This window comes from Xiphophorus maculatus, chromosome 8 (assembly GCF_002775205.1).
Source record: "Xiphophorus maculatus strain JP 163 A chromosome 8, X_maculatus-5.0-male, whole genome shotgun sequence".
Lineage (NCBI taxonomy): Eukaryota > Metazoa > Chordata > Actinopteri > Cyprinodontiformes > Poeciliidae > Xiphophorus > Xiphophorus maculatus.
In genome coordinates this window covers 21,176,396-21,199,847 of record NC_036450.1, presented here as the reverse complement: position 1 = coordinate 21,199,847, position 23,452 = coordinate 21,176,396, and the positions used below count along the sequence as shown (strand labels likewise).

The window sequence follows — 23,452 nt, the reverse complement described above, 5'->3', positions numbered from 1 at the left end:
CTATACAGAAATACAGCGGCCGCGGATTCATTTAGCAGCATAATAGGAGCATGACATTGTCCTCTTTCAATGTAATCTCAATATTTACCATAATAAATGGCTTTTTTGTTGTTTTTTGTCCATGTGGAGAAAACTGTAAAAATGTGTGATCACATCAGACCAGACATTCTTTTAAGAAGTGTGCTCTGGTCGTGGGGGTTCATGGCTTCGTAGGCGTCCAGCTCCATTGAGAAAGTGGCGTTCCCAGAGGTCACAGTTCGCAGGACCGTGGAATAGCCCTTTAACGTGTTAGAAGATTAAATCATTAAATGACTTTCAGAGAGTAGAGGCAGATATATCATTTAAGTCATGCCGAATCTCACCATCATTTCAGCCAGGGGCACAGTTGCCAGCAGCACCTTGTTGTCATGGCGACTCTGGATCTCTCTGATGGTCCCCCGTCTTTGGGCCAGGTCCCCCAGCACCGAGCTGAGGTGCTCCTCCCCGACGGTGACCTCCAGGGACATGACGGGCTCCAGGACCTGTCCCCCTGCCAGCCTCAGGGCCTGGGTTCCCAAAGCCACACCGTTAAGGCGATGCCGTCCAACGTTCTGCGCTTTTTAACGTGAACAAACATTCTAGGTCTACCTTCAGCATGCAACGGGACACGCAGGCCGACACCATGGCTGGAGACGTCCCCGGTTCCACGGAAATGCTGTGGATCAGAGAGGAGACGCCCCAGACGGGGTAACCCAGCAGCGGGCCTGGGGGGGGGGGAATCGAACACCCTGATGGTGAATCGCTTTGAATATGCTGGTTTTATTTTTGTGTATTTGAAATACGTCTATAATAGTCTTTAAATAGCTAATTTCTTTTCATGTGATATAAGTTTATCATTTTTTCTGCTCCTTTTTCATTCATCATATTTTTTTAGTTATTACGTGAACCATTCATATTTATTATTGAGTGAATAAAAGAAAATGAATGGGGGTAAAAAAAAAAAAAGAAGATAGGTTTCAGTTTCCAGAACTTTAACAAAAAGCTACCTCATCCAGCGAGTGCAAACATCCTGAATTTGGATTATTTTTCTCATTTTGTTGAAAATTTTTAATACTAACCTTTGCCTTGGTGTTGTGATGTTTCATGTTTAGGAATAACAAAGAATTTTTAAAGCTTCTTTTACCTTGCAGGTATGAGCTGTGCACTCCGTTTTCCACAGCCTCTTTTATTTCTGGCTGGATCTGCACTTGTAGTTCTTCTGTAAATGCTACTTCACACGAGGCGAAGTCCACCGGTCTGACCGTCAGCTTGACCGACGCAAAATGCCTTCTGTCTCCTATGGTTCGGTCCAGTGTGTCTAAAAAAAAAGGCGGATCATTAGATTTTCAGCTTTCCAGAAATTAACGTTACAGCGGCGTACCTGCAGTGGAGGCTTCCTGAAGGATAGTTTCTCTGTATGCCACCTGCAGCGGCCCGAGGTGAGTCTCGATGCCGTATTCTCGTCTGATTCGGTCGTGGACGATGTCGATGTGCAGCTCTCCCATCCCGCACAGGATGGTCTTAGCACCGAAGGAAAACGGGACATTTAAAGTTAACGCGCTGTGCTCTGGACGAAGCTCTAGCTGATCCCAAAAATGCTATTACCTGACCAGAATCGGGGTCAACTCTGACTTTCAGGCTGGGGTCTTCTCTCTGCAGGCAGTTGAGTGCATTCTCCAGATCTTTTAGTGAAGAAAGAAAGTTTGAAAGGCTGGAAAATTTTCAGGAGTGAAGATAAACACTGTACTAAAATTTTGTCACTTTACAGGAATACATATTTAAGTTATTTGGTGGGATTTCAAACGCAAAGCGGTGCAAGAATTGTGACGTGGAAAAAAATAAACTTTGGGATGAGAGTTTTTGTTGCAACACAAATCAGTTTTCTTTTATTAGCCTTTTTGGTTTGTTTTATTTTTATGTCAAAGCAGGTCAGGGCCACAAACATCCAGCGACTTTTCACTGACTGACTGGCTGAAAACAGCAGAGGCTTTAAAAGAAAATTGTTGCTGGGAACAAACTAAAAACATTTTATAGACCAAGAAAGTAATTTTGTCCCAAAAAGCTAAATAATAGCAAATATTAATATCAGACTAATGCTTTGTAAACATATGTCATGTTTAATTTTCATTAAAATAATACACTATTTTAAAAATGTATTGTTGCATTTAGGGCAAGATCGAGGGAATTTGTGATAATATTTCAATAATTCAGGAAAAAAAGAAAAGTAATCGCGTGATTGTTGCCTCTAGCACCGACCTGCCTGCTTGGCCATGGTGGGGGGTTCTATGGTGCAGAAGAAGACGGGATCAGGGACTTCCACTCCAGACAGGACGATGCCGATGTCGGCATGGTCTCCACGCTTTGTCCCCGTCCCGCCGTCGCTCTGCGCTCGACGAGCAGCGGCGGCCGCGGACGCCTTGGAGGAAACGATGGTGTCTCCCGTGACCGTCTGACGTGAAAGCGCAGAAAAACATGAGCAAACTCTTAATATTCGTAAAAAGGCGTGGGGGGTAAACGGGTCACCTGCTTCAGTCCTACGGTCAGGGCGATGTTCCCCGCACTCATGGAGGGGATTTCGACGTGCTGGTCAGCGAACGGCACCAGCAGTCGGCTCATCCTCTCCCTGCAAGCGGAACACTTCTATCACTCCGCATCGTAAGAATAAGCGACGCCGCGACTGCTGGGTTGGAAACGACATACGTGCTGTTCCGGTTTATGCTGTGGACGGCCGTCTGTGCTTTCAGAGTTCCAGAGTAGATCCTGAGGAACACCAGCGGACCGCGCTGCTTGTCGTGGAGAACCTTAAAGGCCAAGGCGCACAGGTCGTCTTTGTACCACCGTCTGCTGGTCGAACACAGACAAACAATTTTCATTAAAAACAATAACGTGTTATTTGAAAGTCTGCAATTTCCATAACAAATTAAGAATTCAGCACCCACTTTTAGATTAAGTAAATAAAGTAAATCAATTCTTTAAGATAAAACCATCAGAGCCACTCCAAAAAAATATGTGCACAATATCACTTAAGAATTTTTTATATAATTAAATTATTAACGATGATGCATAGTAGAAAGTTTATTCAGATCTGGTGAATATTTACATTGATGCAACAAAAAATTATTCAAAAATATGAACAATTACCCTTAAAATATGCTTAACATTTTACTTAGAAATAAATTTAAAATGTATGTTCCTAAAGGAATCGTACTGATGTATGAAAAATACAATAGAATGAAATATTTATACATGAAAGTTGTAATTTGTGTGTTTTATCGACAGCAGTGCATGTTAGCTTCAGGCTAATAGCCAAATAGCGAGCTAAAACCAAACCTCTACTTGGTTTTAGCTGGAGGTAAAAACACTTTGATCATTCATTTTTCACAACACAAACAAATTAAAGTTAAGTTCAGGCATCAAAATATTACCTTTTTGTACATTTCATGCATTGATTTATATTTTAACAGCTACCAAATTTGATATTTATGAAAAATAAGCAAATATATACGCTAGCTGTGTTATTGTGAAAACATTTTTCTCTTTAATGACCCTCTATTGGCACCCAAATCATTTTTTAATGTCCTCCACAATATCTATATTCTATAACAACAGCTATTTTTTGTAATTGGCAATAAAGGAAATGGATGCACAAAAAGAGAAAGATTTCTTCTTACACCATCAGATGCCTGCTAGCTGTGGCTGTTTTAGCTTTTTGCAAAGAAGGAAATTATTTTCTTGTAGTCCACCACAAAGACATTCAGAATATTATCTGCCACACTTAATTGGATGTTTTCTTGTTCTTTTTTGTATTTTGGAGAGGAACTATTCTTACCGTGATATTTCTTCATGATTTTCAATAAATAAACTAAAACAAAATGTTAGATTTTCAGTATAACACTTTTCCAATCAAATATTTCCTGCCCTTAGCATTTTCCATATCTTTTCCAAAGGGGACACAACAACAATAAGGTTCTACATATAATTTGACATCTGTTTAATAGATAAAATGACTGAAAAAAAGGTTTCAGCGGTCACTCACACCAGGTCATGGTGCCGTTCATTAGGAGCAGGCAGGTAAGCAGTGATGGCGTCTAAAAGAGGCTGAACGCCTTTGTTTTTCAGAGAGCTCCCGCACAGCACCGGGACGCCTTTCCGGGCCAGGGTCACGCGCCGCACAGCTTCCTGTAGCTGGAATATCAGATTTAACACAGGTAAGTTTGTAAAGTATTATTACATCTGAACACAAAGTCCTATTTTAGGTCAGCGCAATGGAAGACTTGCTTTTTTTGCGGGAACGGCCTCAAAATTGTCGCTAAAATCCGTTAGCAGCAGCTCAGCAAATTCATCGTCCAGATCAGCCACCTGGGATTCAGACAAGATAAAAATAAGCTCATCAAACCCCGCTCTTTTTTAAAAGTTAGTTGTTGCTGCAAATGTCAGGATGTGTACCTGCTCAATGAGTGCCGCCCTGGCCTCACTGGCTGCTTCCAGGAGTTCTGGATCTTCGGATTGGCCGAGAGGTTTGGCTTCAAATGTTCGTCCATCGTCTCGTGTCGATGTCAGGTTCCATATGAGCTTCTGATTGGTCAACAAGTCCACCACCCCTGTGAAATTCTTACCGCTGCCAATTGGTATCTAGACAGGGATGGATTTGGGAGAAGCTCACAAAAAACCCCCTCATATTTATTTACAGAGATGTTTATGTTGCAGCTGAAGACAACAATTGGAAATAAAAGGGATTTATTCAGTAAAAATGAACAATTTAGAGAGAATGTTGATGTACAGATGTACCTGCAGAAGGACTGGACTGGCTTTCAGTTTCAGTCTTATGCTCTCCATTGAGAAATTTAGGCTGTAAAAAAAATTAAATAAAATATAGCTCCATTTTTAATATCATCTAAAATAAACTCACAGTTTGCAGAAGACAAGATGTCTAAGTCACTTACTCTGCTGTAGGTTTGTCCATCTTATTCAGGAAACAAACACAGGGTATATGGTGCTTCTCTGCTTGCCTCCACACGGTCAGAGTCTGGGCCTGTTAGGGTTTTCAAAGGCGGCGGAAGTTGCAAACTACATGGGGAAAATTGATTTTAAAAATAATTTTTAAAAATATCTGCTTTGCCAACCTCGACGCCAGCAGACGAATCAAACACGGCAACAGCCCCATCAAGAACACGAAGCGCCCGTTCCACCTCCAGAGTGAAGTCAACATGTCCTGCAAACACACAAACTCTACGCTCCTTTACACTTTCATTTTAATATTTTAGCTTTAAAAAGCTTTTATTTATTTATTTATTTACCTGGGGTATCTATGAGGTTTATGCGATGGCTTTTCCAATCAAACGTGACTGCTGCCGACTGGATGGTGATGCCACGTTCCCTCTCTTGAGCCATGAAATCCGTGACCGTGTCCCCGTCGTCCACGTCTGACAGACACAAAAGCGGCAACAGTTCAAACCATGGAAAACAGACGTCCACACGCCGCTGTCTGTGTCTGACACGCACCTCCTAATGCCCTCGTATAGCCAGAGTAGTACAACATCCTCTCTGTTGTGGTCGTCTTTCCTGCGTCGATGTGAGCCATGATGCCGATGTTTCGGATCCTGCAGAAACACAGCGCACCTTAACACCGATCTTCTAGTAGAACGTGTAGCAAATGGCCAATAAAAATAGCCTGCTGAATAAAAACGCCTTACTTGGAAATGTCGGGGTTGAGTACAGCCCGTAGAGATTTGATATCATCTGTGACAGTTAGCAAGAAGGTAAATGCTGAGTGTTTGAAACAAAATGAATTAGTTTGTCATAAATGCACCAAAATAACTGGAGGTTAATTGCTTATTGTGTACATCATAACTTACTGGAAGAAAAAAAAATTGTAAAATGTCTAAAAAAAAATGAGGTATTTGCATGAATGCCTTGAATGCCTTGCAAATGTATTTTCAACTCCCGAACTTCTCATTTTATAACATTACAGACACAAGATGTCAACGTATTTAGTTGGGCTTTGTTTTGTGAAAAAAAATATTCGACCAGAAAAGGCATCTCAAAAGTCTAGTGTGCAAATGTGTTCACCTACTTTACTTTAATACCCTCGAATAAAATCTACTTAAATAAATGATTGTTTAATGAATCTCAAAAAGCATTTTCAGAGAAGCAGAGATCCACAGCTTAGGAGATAAAATCTGTTGACAGGACAATTATTCATTGTGTACTCAACAAATATGGCCTTGACGAAAGAGTAGCAGTAGTAGATATGGATCCTGATTTGAAGTGGCAAAGTGACAAAATGAATATAATTCCATGCTGCACGGAGAAGGATATTCCTGTAAATCCTTAAAAGTCCAACACAAATTTTAAAACATTTTAAACAGTGAAGCTACAAAATAAATCCCAAATAGCCTTTTTTTTTACTTAAGGAATGTAGCAATATATTCTGCTATAGTAATCCTGTTTAAGCTTAAAAGAATGCATCCACAGTGCATTTTAGTAGTGATGAAAATATTTGTATTTAGTTATCACACCTGGTAGAGCGACATAATGTCTTCTTAAATCCCAGCTCGGTCTGCATTTGCGGCTCAGTGATCCAGCTCTCAATAAGCATCGTCCCTGTGAACGACACCGTTATTAATCGGATCAGTTAATAGCAGCATATATGTAAAATAAATATGATATTTCTTACCCATATGATCCCCTTGAGTAAGGCTCCGACAGGCATCTCTGGTCGTTATAAAAGCTCCTTACTGCCTTTCTGTCGGAGCTTTAAAGACAATGAGACTGGACGAAGAGCTGTCACCTCATTCGTTACAGAAGAAATAGCAATAATTTATTTGAATAATACAGGAAAGGAAGTGTATTAAAGTACCCTTGAGACCAGAGTCATTTTTGTTACTCATAGAGCTCGTTTACGGCACGACACCAAAATACATCCTCTGGATCCCTCAGGCAACGTCATTTGGTTCCGCGTTTAGAAGTAAATTCACTCTTTTTATTTTTATTATTATTAGTATTTTTTTTTTACACAATTAAGTAAATTTAAATCTTTGAGCACGTTTTACAAAAATAATAAATTAAAGCCTTTTTTTCAACGGGTACGTATTACAGTATTTGACAACAAAGCCGATTCAAAAAAATAAAAAACGGATATGTTGTTTCAGCGTGGTGACGCACTTCCTCTACGTATCGGCTCCGGGGAAAACAACATCAGAAGAGCCCCAGCCTGAAGCAAAAGCACCATAAAACACCGTGCCTTCACCAGACGTAACTACCAGCAACGTCTTTATTGAAACAAGTAACTTTCGAAGAACAACATGGTAAGAAACCCAGTCGTCTAAATGCCGTTTATTCGCCAGTATGAGACAATTTAACGCTCTAGCTTTTCTGGAGCTAGCTTTAGCTTCCGTCAGCATGTGGCAGCGAGGGCAGGCGCTGCTGTGAGCGAAGCTGGATTTCAGCTGTTTGTCTCAAAATTCACCTCATTGTGTTATTATCAGGTCTGTGATGTCATTACAATATCTAGGGTATATTTTACACACGAACGGAGGGCTACGCAATTTTTGCTTAGGCAACCAGTCATGAAAGGTTAATGAAAAATCCTGAACAAATGTTGAGTGGGATTAAATATTTTTTGCATAAGTAAAGAAAATTGAACTTGGAAAATGATTTTAGCTTTTGATTTTGTTCTCGGTGTCAATGCCTTAAATCAATATTAATTTGGTTTTGTTTTTTCTTGAAACCATCCAACCTTATTTTCTTAATTATTTCTCAAAGTGTCTGTTTTTAAAGGTGACATATTGAAAGGGCAACAACTGTAGAAATGTCTGATATAAACTCTTAAACAGAGCTTTTTACGTTGAACTCAAAAGGATTAAGAACCTGTGATCTTTCAGCCGCAATTTAATCTACAAAAGTTTCTAATTAAATATGTAAAAGTTGATTTCCGTACGGTCTCAACAGCAGTGTTTGAACGCGTGTGTCCGTCTCGTTTCTCAGCCTCAGAACGAGCACATCGAGTTGCACCGCAAGCGGCATGGCTACCGCCTGGACCACCACGAGAGGAAGCGGAAGAAGGAGAGCCGAGAAGCCCACGAGCGGTCCCACAAAGCCAGGAAGATGATTGGCTTGAAGGCCAAGCTCTACCACAAACAGAGACATGCAGAGAAGATCCAGATGAAGAAGACGTGAGTATGGAGGAAGATATCCTGTCTTGTTTTGTTTTCGCCCTTGTAACATTTTCTTTCATTGTTTTCAGCATCAAAATGCACGAACAGAGGAAGACCAAGCAGAAGGACGATGACAAGACCCCTGAAGGAGCCGTCCCGGCCTACCTGTTGGACAGAGAGGGACAGTCTCGTGCAAAGGTCCTCTCCAACATGATCAAACAGAAGAGGAAAGAGAAAGCCGTAAGTAATGTTTTATGATGTGCACATAATCTTTCTTTGACTTACTTCTTTGTAATTGTAAACATTTGTATAAAATTAACATAATTGTGCTTGTAGGGCAAGTGGGAGGTGCCCCTGCCAAAGGTTCGCGCTCAAGGAGAGACAGAAGTTCTTAAAGTCATCCGAACAGGAAAGAGACAAAAGAAAGCCTGGAAGAGGATGGTCACTAAAGTCTGCTTTGTTGGAGACGGCTTCACAAGGAAACCTCCAAAGTACGAACGCTTCATCAGACCTATGGTAAGCCAGCAGTATAGGTTGAGGTAAAATGTTTTCTACTCCTTGGTACCGATGCACCGATCCACTTTTTTGCACTTCCGATACAGAGATAGATCTATGAGGTTTAGTATCGGCCAGTACCGATTTGATACAGAAAAAAAGTGCTGAATTGGCTTAAAAGATTTCTTTTTCTAAACTCAGACTGATGTACAAATTTATCTCTGCACCAGTACAGTGCACGTAAATGCACCAATAGCTTGACAAGCTTGGTCAAACATGTAAAAACAGCACAGCTTTCAATTGTTTGGTCATTGCAACAGTCAGTGTGAAATAAATAATAAAGAAACTGAAGCTGACAAAAACAAACGGCAACAAACATCCTTTCAAATGGCTCAGAAAGTGCAATTAGGAATTCTAAATATAATGTAAAACAAGTAATGAAGCAAACAGAGCAAAAAGCATAGAATTAGACTGAATTATGGATCGGTCACATGGTGACCAATAACCGATCTAAAATTCTTTTCCAGTATCGGTAATGGTAAAGATTAATATCTGTATCACTACCAAGGAGCTCGGTCACCCACATATCATTCTCTCTAGGGTCTGCGTTTTAAGAAGGCTCACGTCACACACCCAGAACTGAAAGCAACGTTCTGCCTTCCCATCCTGGGAGTGAAGAAGAACCCTTCGTCACCACTCTACACCACTCTGGGGGTCATCACCAAGGGAACGGTGATAGAGGTTAATGTCAGTGAGCTGGGCCTGGTTACACAAGGAGGAAAGGTTATCTGGGGTGAGTTCTTCTTCAATAAGGATTTTTCTAGGAACTAATTTAACTAAAGTATAATTTTGTTTCTGTTGTCTCTTTTTATCTGCATATTTCTAACAAAAGTAGAAATTCCTCATCTTTTGAATACGTCTTACCAAGTGAAGATCTTCACGTTGAAATGTTTGATTTTTTTTTCTTTCTCAGGTAAATACGCCCAGGTGACAAATAACCCAGAGAACGATGGATGTATTAATGCAGTTCTTCTGGTATAAGACTCTCTACCTGCCTGATAACTCCTGTTTACACCAAGAGCATTGATTAACAGTGGACCTACATTCACCAAACTGTTGGGAAGGTGGCTGGAGCTGTGATTGGCTACATCTACTGCAGTAAAAAGGACACAGTGAAAGGAAATCGTTTGATATAAATAAACTTGAAATGCCATCAGATATTTCCCTGACTTTTGTATCTTCCTTGTAGACTTTATAACAATAGAATAATAACCTCAAAATATATCAAAATCTGTATTAGAACTCAAAGCTGAAGCTGTTCATGTCAGCTCATATGATGTCTGAGAAAAGGCTGGTCCCACGCTTAAAGCCATATTAAACATAAATAAACAAAAATATTGTGATGATGGTGTGTTTGCAAAATATCTCGAAAAATTAAACAGAAGTTGCCTTTCTAAATTCTGGGCTTTTGTATGATAACTTCTGTGGTGCTATAAACTGTTGGGTGCAAAACATCAATCTAGTTTACCAGTTTTTTTTTTCTCCACAGATGACAATTCTGAAGCAGATTATGAACCTAAAGTGACAATTAGAATATTTGGAAAGATCTGGTCCTGGTTATTTTAGTTTAAATCCCGGTCCTTTACGTCTGTATTGTCTTCACTTCCACAGACTCCAACATGGGAATTTCAGTGATTTATTTACTTCTCTACTAGAGCTGCATGACCTTAGGAAGAAGAGTGATATGTGCTGAAAAATTCAATGAATTTCCATATTAACAATATTTTATTACAGAAGTTTCAGTCCAACTTAATGCATTCCCATATTTACCCTCTAAAATATGATTACAATGTGTTCTGCTTTGTACATGTTCATAAGAAGAAGTGAAAAATGCTTTAAAGTGATTATCATGGTTATGGTTGTGCTTCATAACAAAAGCCTGCTTTTGAGAATCATCTTATATATTTCACATAATGTTGGGCTTTGATTGGGAAGCATAAACACAAAGACTGTTTCCATTTAGACAATCAGAGTTGATGATGATGAGATGACAATCCTGAGTTTCTTAAAAACAAATCTTGTTATGACATTTAATTTCACTTGTGCAATTTTTAGCAGTGTGCCATGAGATTTAACAGCTCTGGTCATTTATTGAGGTAAATAAAGAGCTGCTTAAGTGCAAAATTCCTTCCAATAAAAACAAAGATGCAAGGCAGCTACTTCCTGTTCGTTCACATCCGTCACATCACATAGTGTCTCATCCTCATGTTTCAGATGCGCACATCTATATGTAGAAGTTTAGTTTGTGCTTTACCGTCTTACAACCTGTGGAAGAGAACACTGGTTCAGGTTTAGGGAAATAGTTCATATCTCTGGCTACCTTGTCCGCCACGTCGCGGTTTGGTCTGAGGTTTCTGGCTTTCATCTCGGCCATGGCGCACTGGACTACGTGCTCGTACTCCAAAGGAAGGAAAGGAACAAAGAAATCCACCAGATTCTTGTCGATCAAACTCGTGTGAAAAAAGCCCCCTGTGGGACGGGAAACGGAAAAGGACTCTGAGCACTTTTACTTAATTTTAAGGAAATGTCAAGATCTCAGCTTACCATTTTGGTCATTGAACACAGACAGCGAGAGTGTTTTTTCCAGGTCTTTGAGCGTGATCTCTTCTCGACCTTTTCCCGCCTTCCAGAATTCTAGAGCCGTCTTAGTGATGTCGTCTCCTCCTGCGTTGCTGTCGGATACAAACCAAAAACGATACGTTGAAATTTAAAATGAAAATCCAGAGCAACCAATCGCCTTTTGAAGACTCGTAATTATGAAACTGAGTTCACTTGTATAATTTAGCATTTTATGAAGGTCTCAAAGAATATCAGAGAAAATCCCATCTCATGAAGTTAGAGAACACAACAGACAGATTAGAGATGAAACCGTTAGGTTCTGAAGCAATATCCCAAGCTGTGGACATCTCACAACGTTCAACGTATCATCTTAAAAAAGACGAGCTTCACACAGTAGCAAAGCTACCAACCTAAACTGAACCTGAGCATGGAGGTCATAAACCACAAAAGAAGCCAACAGCACCGTGGTAGCTTTTGGGGAGCCTGGAAGAAAACCTGTTTGAGGTTGCAAAGGAGTTCACACTGTAGTGGAAGTTCATCTTCCAGTCAGAGCGCCAATGGAAGTATTGGTCAAAGCATATTGATATGTCAGAATAGCCCAATCACATACCAGACCCACTTTCAGTACCGTTTCAGAGTTGTTTATATGAAAACTACAAGGGAAAAAATGCTGTATTTTTCTGCATTTACTTCATGATCACAAACATCCATCATAACTCAAAACAAAAGTAGCCTATAGCGGTCCTCCTTAAAATGTAACCGGAATCTTGTGTGGTCTTACCTGAGGAAGATGAAGATGGACTTCCCATAAGAAACCCCATCCAGATTGTCATAGTATTCCAGGTACTGCTTAATGCTGTCAATCAAGCCTGGGTGCATCTTGTCCATCTCATCAAAGATGAACAAGGAGCGCTCACAGTTGGTCACACTGCCTCTGACCCACTGCTGCAACTGATACTGAGAAGAAAAGCAAGTCAGCTGGCTGAACTGGACAGGAAAAGACTCAAGTATTTCCCTCCAGGATTTAAAAATTGCAATTATCAAACCACCAAAAATTAAAACATTTAGTTATTACAAGGCCAAAATCTGGTTGTTGTGATGAACTCAGACTTTAACCTTCAGAGCCACATAAATACAGTTACAAAGTCGGCCTTCTATCACCTGAAGAACAGCCATAATGAACAAATATCCCAGGAAGATCTAGAGAAACTCATCTCATAATCAACATTGTTGATTATTGCAACAGTGTCTATTTGACAAAATGTAATAATTGTTCATTGTTCACAATATAACTGGTTTCAGAATTATGTTTTTTTAAAGTAAAAAATTTTGAACTCCCTTATTGTGCCACTCAAATAAAGCTGACTTGATTAGAGATGTGGGGTATTCCTTACCTTGTAGGTATCAATCATATGCCTATGTGGGAAGTGAAAAGTGGATGTGAACAAGTGGACAAAGTCACTTTTCATTCCTTTGCTGTAAACGCTTTCGGCGATGAGCTGGCTCACTAAGTTCTTCCCGGTGCCGGTCCACCCGTGGAGAGAGAGCACCAGGGGCTTCTTTGGGTTCCTGTTGTTCATGAAGCCATTCACAGCTTTGAAAATGATGCGAGACGCAATGTGCTGTCCGAACAGCTTGTTGTCCAGGTCCGTCTCGAGTCCTGGAGAATTTAGATGAAAAGCTGATCAGGAGATTTGTGGCTGGAACCACATGAGTCATATAGGAAAGGTTTGCAGGAAAGCCATCATTTTTTCTGAATTTGTGGAGTAATCCCTGTGGTCTTGTCAATTAATAAGAATGAAAGCATGAGAATACCTCATACAAGTTGGAACAACAGGTTTGAGCCCTTGAGATTGAAGAAATGCTTTCTAGTTTTTGTGGCAGATTGAATATTGAATATAAATAAGTTTATTTCAAAAAAAAAAAAAAAAAATTAAAATATCCTAAATGGTGAATGATCACAGTCTGCTGAGGTGATATATGTAGAAGTATTGCTACAGGTGCTAAACTCTGTGAAGACAACAGTTTTCAGTTTCGCTTTCAAAGAACAAACGCGTTGGTCAAACAGATATGTGAAACTTTAATTGTCGAACCACTCAGATTTTTTTTTACATAAAACGTTTTTATAGAATTAAGTTTGACACAAAAAAACACAACACTCAGAAGCTGTATTGCTTATTATGCTTACTTGTACTGTTGAAGGATATCCAAACGGGTCGGCAGCTCTCTTTGAAGTAGTAGAAAATGCTACTCGATAAAATTCCTGTGACACCAGCAGCGCCAACAGCCATTCCCACTGCTATAGTGATGCTAACCGGATCCAGCTCCTCCGCCTTGCTGGACAACAGAAGCAGCAAGATGAGCAGGACATGTTTCTTCCTCGGATGCATTTCGATTAGCAAGACAAACTGGGTTAAAACCAAAAAGAACACATTATTGTGGCGAAGCGTCTTGAAGGGGAAGTGCTGCTGTTATAAAAGTGGTCATTCAAAGGTCCAAAGGTGCCTTATACTGTTTTATTTACCTTAAAAGCTTGTGTTATGTGTCCGTTTACTTAGGATAGATTAATCATATCCAAAATGGCGGATCTGTAATCAAAGAAACACTTCTTTAACCTGTCCATCAACTAATCAAACAAATTATAAACTACGTCATAAAACCTACCAACATTTATTAGTCGGGTTAATTTACACACTGTAAGCTGCTAGGACTTAATTTTACAGTGTGAGCAAATGTTTAGAATATACATTTATGTAGAGAGTTTATTTATGGTTAAACTCTAGTTCTGCTCATAAATAACAAATGAACAAGGACATATTTCTGAATCACCACCATTCAGAACTGAACAGTGACAAGGAAGCTTACAAATGCTTCCTTGTCCTTGACCACTCTTTTGGCGAAAGAGTGGTCACTGAATGAGCTGGAATCTGGTGTTCCTTTTACATTAATGAGTAAAACATTGATATTCAAAAAGTTCCCTCCAAGAACTATTATATTTTCACAAAAGAAAAAAAACAAAGAAATAGCAGCACAAGATACCTTGGAAACTACTGACACTGGTCAAGAACGCACACAGCTTTTCAGATCTGTGGATACTGTTATTTAATCTTAAGACTGTTTTTAGCTAAACCTGAAATGATAATATATTTTGCTGGACAATAAATTTTCCCAGTAATTATTGCGATAAATGATAATGTTGACCATTTTCAAGTAATATATTGATAATGGCACGATAATACACTTTGAATGTGCAAAGCTAATTCTAAACAGAAGTGAGGTTTGTCTTAACATACTTAATTTTTATGAAAAAAGCCTTTTTCCTACAAAAAAACCCAACTATTTTGGTTTACAGTGTTTGTGGTTCTTTTGCTGCAATGGTTTTATGCTTTTTGTTTCACCATTTCACCTGAAGTTGCACTTTGCACAGTCATGCTATGCAAGCTTATGATTACACAACTTTCAATGCCAGCAGATCCCATGACGGGTTTATTGAAGTGATGGAAGAGTGGTTACTGAATGAGCTGGAATCTGGTGTTCCCTTTATATTAATGAGTAAAACCCTGATATTCAAAAAGTTCCCTCCAAGAACTATTATATTTTCACAAAAGAAAAAAAACCCAAAGAAATAGCAACACAAGATACCTTGGAAACTACTGACACTGGTCAAGAGCGCACACAGCTTTTCAGATCTGGGAATAATGTTATTTAATCTCAAGACTGTCTTTAGACATCAATATTGTGATGATGGTGTGTTTGAAAAATATCTAGAAAAATAAAACAGAAGTTGCCTTTCTAAATTCTGGGCTTTTGGAATGTATGTTAACTTCTATGGTGCTATAAACTGTTGGGTGCAAAACATCAATCTAGTTTACCACCTCTCCTTGGGCTTATCATGGTGGAGGGGTTTGTGTGCCCCAATGATCCTAGGAGCTACGCTGTCTGGGGCTTCATGCCCCTGGTGGGTCACCCAAGGCAGACAGATCCTAGGTGAGGGACCAGACAAAGCGCAGCCAGAAGACCCCAATGATGATCAAAAACATTGGACTTGGCGTTTTCTCACCCGGACCCGGGTCACCGGGACCCCACTCTGGAGCCAGGCCTGGAGGGGAGGGGCACGACGGCGAGCGTCTGTTGGCCGGGCTTTTTCCCATGGAGCCCGGCCGGGCTCAGCCCGAAGAGGAAACATGGGTCCCCCCTCCCATGGGCCCACCACCCATGAGAGGGGCCAAAGGGGTGGGTGCAGTGCGTGATGGGCGGCAGTCGAGGGAGGGGACCCCGGCAATCCGATCCTCGGTTGCAGAAGCTGGCTCTTGGGACGTGGAATGTCACCTCTCTGGAGAGGAAGGAGCCGGAGCTAGTGTGTGAGGTTGAGAGGTTCCGGCTAGAAATAATCGGTCTCACCTCGACCCGTGGTTCTGGTTCTGGAACCAGTCTCCTTGAGAGGGGCTGGAATTACTTCCACTCTGAAGTTGCTCATGGTGAGAGGCATCAGGCAGAAGTTTGAATACTTGTTGCTCCCCATCTCTGAACCTGTACGTTGGGGTTCACCCCGGTGAACGAGAGGGTAGCCACCCTCCGCCTATGGCTGGGGGGACGGGTCCTGACTGTCGTTTGTGCTTACGGGCCGAACGACAGTTCAGATTCCCCCCCCTTCTTGGAGTCCTTAGAGGGGGTACAGGAGAGTGCCCCTCCTGGGGACTCCCTTGTTCTGCTGGTGGACTTCAACGCTCACGTGGGCAATGACATTGAGACCTGGAGGGGCGTGGTTGGGAGGAACGGCCCCCCCGATCTGAACTCTAGTGGTGTTCTGTTGTTGGACTTCTGTGCTCGTCACAGATTGTCCATAACGAACACCATGTTCAAGCATAAGGATGTCAACACGTGTACTTGGCACCAGGACTCCCTAGGCCGCAGTTCGATGATCGACTTTGTCATCGTTTCATCAGATCTGCGGCCGTATGTCTTGGACACTCGGGTTAAGAGAGGCGCGGAGCTGTCCATTGACCACTACCTAGTGGTGAGTTGGCTCCGGTGGTGGGGGAGGATGCCGGTCAGACCTGGCAGACCCAAATGTGTGGTGAGGGTCTGCTGGGAACGTCTGGCGGAATCCCCTGTGAGGCGGAGCTTCAACTCCCATCTCTGGCAAAACTTCGAACACGTTCCGGGGGAGGTGGAGGACATTGAGCCTGAGTGGACCATGTTCCATGCCTCCATTGTCGAGGCAGCGTATTGGAGCTGTGGCCGCAAGGTAGTCGGTGCCTGTCGCAGCGGCAACCCTCAAACCCGTTGGTAGACACCTTTGGTGAGGGATGCTGTCAGGCTCAAGAAGGAGTCCTGTTATGGCAACAGATCCAATATCTGTGTCATTCCTTAGACACTGGAAGTAAAGGACGCGTGCAAACCGTGAATTTAACAAAAATTCTTTATCAGTAAAAAGTAACGAAAAAATGCAAATACAAAAATGATGATACAACAGTTTTACAATTCCTCTTTTTCCTTTTCCAAAACATACACAGCTTACACGGTCAAAAACTGTATTGCTCCGCGTCTTGGTAATCCATCAAGCTTTTTTAATACAATATATGGCCCAACAGGAAGCAAGACTTTCAAAATAAATCTAAATTTCACAATAAAAATGGCCTGAACAAATATCAGTCTTCTTACTAAATATAATAAAATAAAAAACAAACCATCATACCAATAACTTAATATTTCCTATTTATGGCTCTAACAAGTGCTATTGGGCCTTTTTGGTCTGTGGGACTCCGGAAGCAGCTGATGGGTACCGGCGGGCGAAGCGGCATGCAGCTTGGGTGGTTGCTGAGGCAAAAACTCGGACGTGGGAGGAGTTTGGAGAGGCCATGGAGAACGACTTCCATACGGCTTCGAGGTGATTCTGGTCCACCACCCGGCATCTTGGCGGGGAAGCAGTACGGCACCAACACTGTTTATAGTGGGGATGGTGTGCTGCTGACCTCAACTTGGGACGTTGTGGGCCGGTGGGCAGAATACTTCAAAGACCTACTCAATCCCACCAACATGGCTTCCATTGAGGAAGATGAGCCTGGGGACTTTGGGTTGGGCTCTCCAATCTCTGGGGACGAGATCGCCGAGGTGGTTTGCTCCTCGGTGGCAGGGCTCCGGGGGTGGATGAGATCTGCCCGGAGTTCCTTAAGGCTCTGGATGTTGTAGGGCTGTGTTGGCTGACACGACTCTGCAATATCGAATGGACATCGGGGGCAGTTCCCCTGGATTGGCAGACTGGGGTGGTGGTCCCCCTGTTCAAAAAGGGGGACCGGAGGGTGTGTTGAAATTATAGAGGGGTCACACTCTTAAACCTCCCTGGCAAGGTTTATTCAGGGGTCCTGGAGAGGAGGGTCCGTCGGATAGTTGAACCTCGGATTCAGGAAGAGCAGTGTGGTTTTCGTCCTGGTCGCGGAACACTGGACCAGCTCTACATCCTCAGCAGGGTCCTGGAGGGTGCATGGGAGTTCGCCCAACCGGTCTACATGTGTTTTGTGGACTTGGAGAAGGCGTTCGACCGTGTCCCTCGGGGGGCCCTCTGGTGAGTTCTCCGGGAGTATTTGATATGGGCTGTCAGGTCCCTGTATGACCAGTGTCAGAGTCTGGTCTGCATTGCCGGCAGTAAGTCGGGCTAGTTTCCGGTGAGGGTTGGACTCTGCCAGGGCTGCCCTTTGTCACCGATTCTGTTCATCACTTTCATGGACAGAATTTCGAGGCACAGCCAAGGTGTTGAGGGGATCTGTTTTGGTGGCCTTAGGATCTCATCTCTGCTTTTTGCAGATGATGTGGTCCTTCTGGCTTCATCAGGCCGTGATCTGCAGCTCTCGCTGGAGCGGTTCGCAGCCAAGTGTGAAGCGGCCGGGATGGGGATCAGTGCCTCCAAATCCGAGGCCATGGTCTTGAACTGGAAAAGGGTAGAGTGCCTTCTCCGGATCGGGGTGTGTGTCCTGCCCCAAGTGGAGGAGTTTAAGTATCTCGGGATCTTGTTCATGAATGAGGGAAAAAGGGAGCGGGAGATCGACAGGCGGATTGGCGCAGCGTCTGTCGTGAAGCGGGCGCTGTACCGGTCCGTCGTGGTGAAGAGAGAGCTGAGCCAAAAAGCGAAGCTCTCGATTTACCGGTCAATCTACGTTCCCACCCTCATCTATCGTCATGAGCTTTGGGTCATGACCGAAAGAATGAGATCGCGGATACAAGCGGCCGAAATGGGTTTTCTCCGTAGGGTGTCTGGGCTCTCCCTTAGAGATAGGGTGAGAAGCTCAGTCATCCGGGAGGGACTCAGAGTAGAGCCGCTGCTCCTTCACATCGAGAGGAGCCAGTTGAGGTGGCTCGGGCATCTGGTCAGGATGCCTCCTGGACGCCTCCCTGGTGAGGTGTTCCGGGCACGTCCCACCGGGAGGAGGCCCTGGGGAAGACCCAGGACACGCTGGAGGGACTATGTCTCTCGGGTGGCCTGGGAACGCCTCGGGATTCCCCCGGAAGAGCTGGAAGAAGTAGCCGGGGAGAGGGAAGTCTGGGCCTCCCTGCTGAAGCTGCTACCCCCATGGCCCGACCCCGGATAAGCGGAAAAAAATGGATGGATGGATGGATGGATGGATAGTTTACCACTTTGTTTTTCTCCACAGATGACAATTCTGAAGCTGATTATGAACCTAAAGTGACAATTATAATATTTGGAAAGATCTGGTCCTGGTTGTTTTAGTTTAAATCCCGGTCCTTTATGTCTGTATTGTCTTCACTTCCACAGACTCCAACATGGGAATTTCAGTGATTTATTTACTTCTCTACTAGAGCTGCATGACCTTAGGAAGAAGTGTGATATGTGCTGAAAAATTCAATGAATTTCCATATTAACAATGTTTTATTGCAGAAGTTTCAGGTCAAAGACTAACTTAATGCATTCCCATATTTACCCTCTAAAATATGATTACAATGTGTTCTGCTTTGTACATGTTCATAAGAAGAAGAAGTGAAAAATGCTTTAAAGTGATTATCATGGTCTTGATTTTGTTTCATAACAAAAACCTGTTTTTGAGAATCATCTTATATATTTCACATAATGTAGGGCTTTGATTGGGAAGCATAAACACAAAGACTGTTTCCATTTAGACAATCAGAGTTGATGAGATGGCAAACCTGAGTTTCTTAAAAACAAATCTTATGACATTTAATTTCATTTGTGCAATTTTTAGCAGTGTGCCATGAGATTTAACAGCTCTGGTCATTTATTGAGGTAAATAAAGAGCTGCTTAAGTGCAAAATTCCTTCCAATGAAAACAAAGATGCAAGGCAGCTACTTCCTATTGTTCGTTCACGTCCGTCACATCACATAGTGTCTCATTCTCATGTCTTTCAGATGCGCACATCTATCTGTAGAAGTTTAGTTTGTGCTGTACCGTCTTACAACCTGTGGAAGAGAACACTCTTTCAGGTTTAGGGAAATAGATCATATCTCTGGCCACCTTGTCCGCCATGTTGCAGTTTGGTCTGAGGTTTCTGGCTTCCATCTCAGCCATGGCGCACTGGACTACGTGCTCGTACTCCAGAGGCAGGAAAGGAACAAAAAAATCCACCAGGTTCTTGTCGATCAAACTCGTCTGAAAGAAGCCCCCTGTGGGACGGGAAACGTAAAAGAACTCTGAGCACTTTTACTTAATTTTAAGTAAAAGTTGTCGAGATCTCACCTTACCATTTTGGTCATTGAACACAGACAGCGAGAGTGTTTTTTCCAGGTCTTTGAGCGTGATCTCTTCTCGACCTTTTCCCGCCTTCCAGAATTCTAGAGCCGTCTTAGTGATGTCGTCTCCTCCTGCGTTGCTGTCGGATACAAACCAGAAACGATACGTTGAAATTTAAAATGAAAATCCAGAGCAACCAATCGCCTTTTGAAGTCTTGTAATTATGAAACTGAGTTCACTTGTATAATTTAACATTTTATGAAGGTCTCAAAGAATATCAGAGAAAATCCCATCTCATGAAGTTAGAGAACACAACAGACAGATTAGAGATGAAACCGTTAGGTTCTGAAGCAATATCCCAAGCTGTGGACATCTCACAACGTTCAACGTATCATCTTAAAAAAGACGAGCTTCACACAGTAGCAAAGCTACCAACCTAAACTGAACCTGAGCATGGAGGTCATAAACCACAAAAGAAGCCAACAGCACCGTGGTAGCTTTTGGGGAGCCTGGAAGAAAACCTGTTTGAGGTTGCAAAGGAGTTCATACTGTAGTGGAAGTTCATCTTCCAGTCAGAGCGCCAATGGAAGTATTGGTCAAAGCATATTGATATGTCGGAATAGCCCAATCACATACCAGACCCACTTTCAGTACCGTTTCAGAGTTGTTTATATGAAAACTACAAGGGAAAAAATGCTGTATTTTTCTGCATTTACTTCATGATCACAAACATCCATCATAACTCAAAATAAAAGTAGCCTATAGCGGTCCTCCTTAAAATGTAACCGGAATCTTGTGTGGTCTTACCTGAGGAAGATGAAGATGGACTTCCTATAAGAAACCCCATCCAGATTGTCATAGTATTCCAGGTACTGCTTAATGCTGTCAATCACGCCTGGGTGCATCTTATCCATCTCATCAAAGATGAACAAGGAGCGCTCACAGTTGTTCACATTGCCTCTGACCCACTGCTGCAACTGAGACTGAGAAGAAAAGCAAGTCAGCTGGCTGAACTGGACAGGAAAAGACTCAAGTATTTCCCTCCAGGATTTTAAAACAGCAATTATCAAACCACCAAAAATTAAAACATTTAGTTATTACAAGGCCGAAATCTGGGTGTAGTGATGAACTCAGACTTTAACCTTCAGAGCCACATAAATACAGTTACAAAGTCGGCCTTCTATCACCTGAAGAACAGCCATAATGAACAAATGTCCCAGAAAGATCTAGAGAAACTCATCTCATAATCAACACAGTTGATTATTGCAACAGTGTCTATTTGACAAAATGTAATAATTGTTCATTGTTCACAATATAACTGGTTTCAGAATTATGTTTTTTTAAAGTAAAGAATTTTGAACTACCTTATTGTGCCACACAAATAAAGCTGACTTGATTAGAGATGTGGGGTATTCCTTACCTTGTAGGTATCAATCATACGTTTATGTGGGAAGTGAAAAGTGGATGTGAACAAGTGGACGTGGCGGCTTTTCATTCCTTTGCTGTAAATGCTTTCAGCGATGAGCTGGCTCACTAAGTTCTTCCCGGTGCCGGTCCACCCCTGGAAAGAGAGCACCAGGGGCTTCTTTGGGTTCGTGTTGCTCATGAAGCCGTTCACAGCTTTTAAGATGATGCTGGACGCAATGTGCTGTCCGAACAGCTTGTTGTCCAGGTCCGTCTCGAGTCCTGGAGAATTTAGATGAAAAGCTGATCAGGAGATTTGTGGCTGGAACCACATGAGTCATATAGGAAAGGTTTGCAGGAAAGCCATCATTTTTTTCTGAATTTGTGGAGTAATCCCTGTTGTCTTGTCAATTAATAAGAATGAAAGCATGAGAATACCTCATACAAGTTGGAACAACAGATTTGAGCCCTTGAGATTGAAGAAATGCTTTCTGGCTTTTGTGGCAGGTTGAATATTGAATATGAATAAGTTTATTTCAAACAAATAAAAAAAATTAAAAAAAACAAATTTAAAATATCCTAAATGGTGAATGATCATAGTCTGCTGAGGTGATATATGTAGAAGTATTGCCACAGGTGCTAAACTCTGTGAAGACAACAGTTTTCAGTTTCGCTTTCAAAGAACAAACTCGTTGGTCAAACAGATATGTGAAACTTTAATTGTCGAACCACTCAGATATTTTTTTTTTACATAAAACGTTTTTGTAGAATTAAGTTTTACACAAAAAAAACCACAACACTCAGAAGCTGTATTGCTTACTCATATACTTACTTGTTCTGTTGAAAGATATCCAAGGGGGTGAGCAGGTTTCGTAGGACAATGAAATGGAACGCCATAAAAATCCTGTGCCAACAGCGAGAAGAGCCAATCCCATTGCGGTGCTAACCGGTTCCAGCGCCTCCGCCTTGCTGGACCACAGAAGCAGCAAGATGAGCAGGACATGTTTCTTCCTCGGATGCATTTCGATTAGCAAGACAAACTGGGTTAAAACCAAAAAGAACACATTATTGTGGCGAAGCGTCTCGAAGTGGAAGTGCTGTTGTTATAAAAGTGGTCATTCAAAGGTCCAAAGGTGCCTTATACTGTTTTACTTACCTTAAAAACTTGTGTTATGTGTCCGTTTACTTAGGATAGATTAATCTTATGCAAAATGGCGGATCTGTAATCAAAGGAACACTTGTTTAACCTGTCCATCAACTAATCAACTAACAAACTATGAACTACGTCATAACTGCCACGTAACTACGTACACTGAAACCTACCAACATTTATTAGTCGGGTTAATTTACATACTGTAAGCTGCTAGGACTTAATTTTACAGTGTGAGCAAATGTTTAGAATATACATTTATGTAGAGAGTTTATTTATGGTTAAACTCTAGTTCTGCTCATAAATAACAAATGAACAAGGACATATTTCTGAATCACCACGATTCAGAACTGAACAGTGACAAGGAAGCTTACAAATGGCATGCAATTATAACTGTGAACAATTCCCTCCAAGAACTATTATATTTTCACAAAAGAAAAAAAACAAAGAAATAGCAGCACAAGATACCTTGGAAACTACTGACACTGGTCAAGAACGCACACAGCTTTTCAGATCTCAGGATACTGTTATTTAATCTTAAGACTGTTTTTAGCTAAACCTGAAATGATAATATATTTTGCTGGACAATAAATTTTCCCAGTAATTATTGGGATAAATGATAATGTTGACCATTTTCAAGTAATATATTGATAATGGCACGATAATACACTTTGAATGTGCAAAGCTAATTCTAAACAGAAGTGAGGTTTGTCTTAACATACTTAATTTTTATGAAAAAAGCCTTTTTCCTATAAAAAAAAACAACTACCTATTATGGTTTACAGTGTTCGTGGTTCTCCTGCTCCATCAGTTTTATGCTTTTTATTTCACCGTTTCACCTGAAGTTGCACTTTGCACAGTCATGCTATGCAAGATGTTTGATTATTTCACAACTTTCAAAGCCGGCC

General features: G+C 41.7%; 4 protein-coding genes across 5 annotated transcripts; 1 reads left to right on the top strand and 3 right to left on the bottom strand.

Moving 5' to 3' along the window:
• Positions 1-57: 57 nt before the first annotated feature.
• gfm2 (G elongation factor mitochondrial 2) lies at positions 58-6,929 on the bottom strand. 2 transcript variants are annotated; one of them, XM_023338320.1, is made up of 20 exons: positions 6,695-6,929; positions 6,537-6,621; positions 5,712-5,757; positions 5,521-5,618; positions 5,316-5,441; positions 5,142-5,230; positions 4,962-5,050; positions 4,807-4,867; positions 4,465-4,650; positions 4,297-4,377; positions 4,055-4,203; positions 2,719-2,862; positions 2,542-2,641; positions 2,275-2,467; positions 1,624-1,700; positions 1,400-1,538; positions 1,163-1,336; positions 628-743; positions 363-545; positions 58-278 (listed from the first exon to the last, which is right to left on the bottom strand). In XM_023338320.1, the coding sequence occupies exons 1-20, from the start codon at positions 6,728-6,730 to the stop codon at positions 150-152; spliced, it is 2,301 nt and encodes a 766-aa protein (XP_023194088.1). In that variant the 5' UTR covers positions 6,731-6,929; the 3' UTR covers positions 58-149. The 2 variants fall into 2 exon arrangements, with proteins under 2 accessions (XP_023194088.1, XP_023194089.1); XM_023338321.1 differs by having other exon boundaries at positions 2,719-2,859.
• A 248-nt stretch (positions 6,930-7,177) lies between these two features.
• Positions 7,178-9,889, top strand: nsa2 (NSA2, ribosome biogenesis homolog). The gene is made up of 6 exons (XM_005816450.3): positions 7,178-7,325; positions 8,005-8,192; positions 8,264-8,414; positions 8,511-8,690; positions 9,270-9,462; positions 9,643-9,889. Exons 1-6 carry the CDS (start codon positions 7,323-7,325, stop codon positions 9,708-9,710), a joined length of 783 nt encoding a protein of 260 aa, XP_005816507.1. The 5' UTR covers positions 7,178-7,322; the 3' UTR covers positions 9,711-9,889.
• On the bottom strand, positions 9,810-13,743 carry LOC106700436 (torsin-1A-like). Its single transcript, XM_023338873.1, has 5 exons — positions 13,477-13,743; positions 12,683-12,948; positions 12,070-12,245; positions 11,274-11,401; positions 9,810-11,198 (listed from the first exon to the last, which is right to left on the bottom strand). The coding sequence occupies exons 1-5, from the start codon at positions 13,676-13,678 to the stop codon at positions 10,954-10,956; spliced, it is 1,017 nt and encodes a 338-aa protein (XP_023194641.1). The 5' UTR covers positions 13,679-13,743; the 3' UTR covers positions 9,810-10,953.
• A 5,119-nt stretch (positions 13,744-18,862) lies between these two features.
• On the bottom strand, positions 18,863-23,452 carry LOC111609527 (torsin-1A-like). The gene is made up of 6 exons (XM_023338539.1): positions 22,551-23,452; positions 22,227-22,434; positions 21,411-21,676; positions 20,798-20,973; positions 20,002-20,129; positions 18,863-19,923 (listed from the first exon to the last, which is right to left on the bottom strand). The coding sequence occupies exons 2-6, from the start codon at positions 22,414-22,416 to the stop codon at positions 19,679-19,681; spliced, it is 1,005 nt and encodes a 334-aa protein (XP_023194307.1). The 5' UTR covers positions 22,417-22,434; positions 22,551-23,452; the 3' UTR covers positions 18,863-19,678.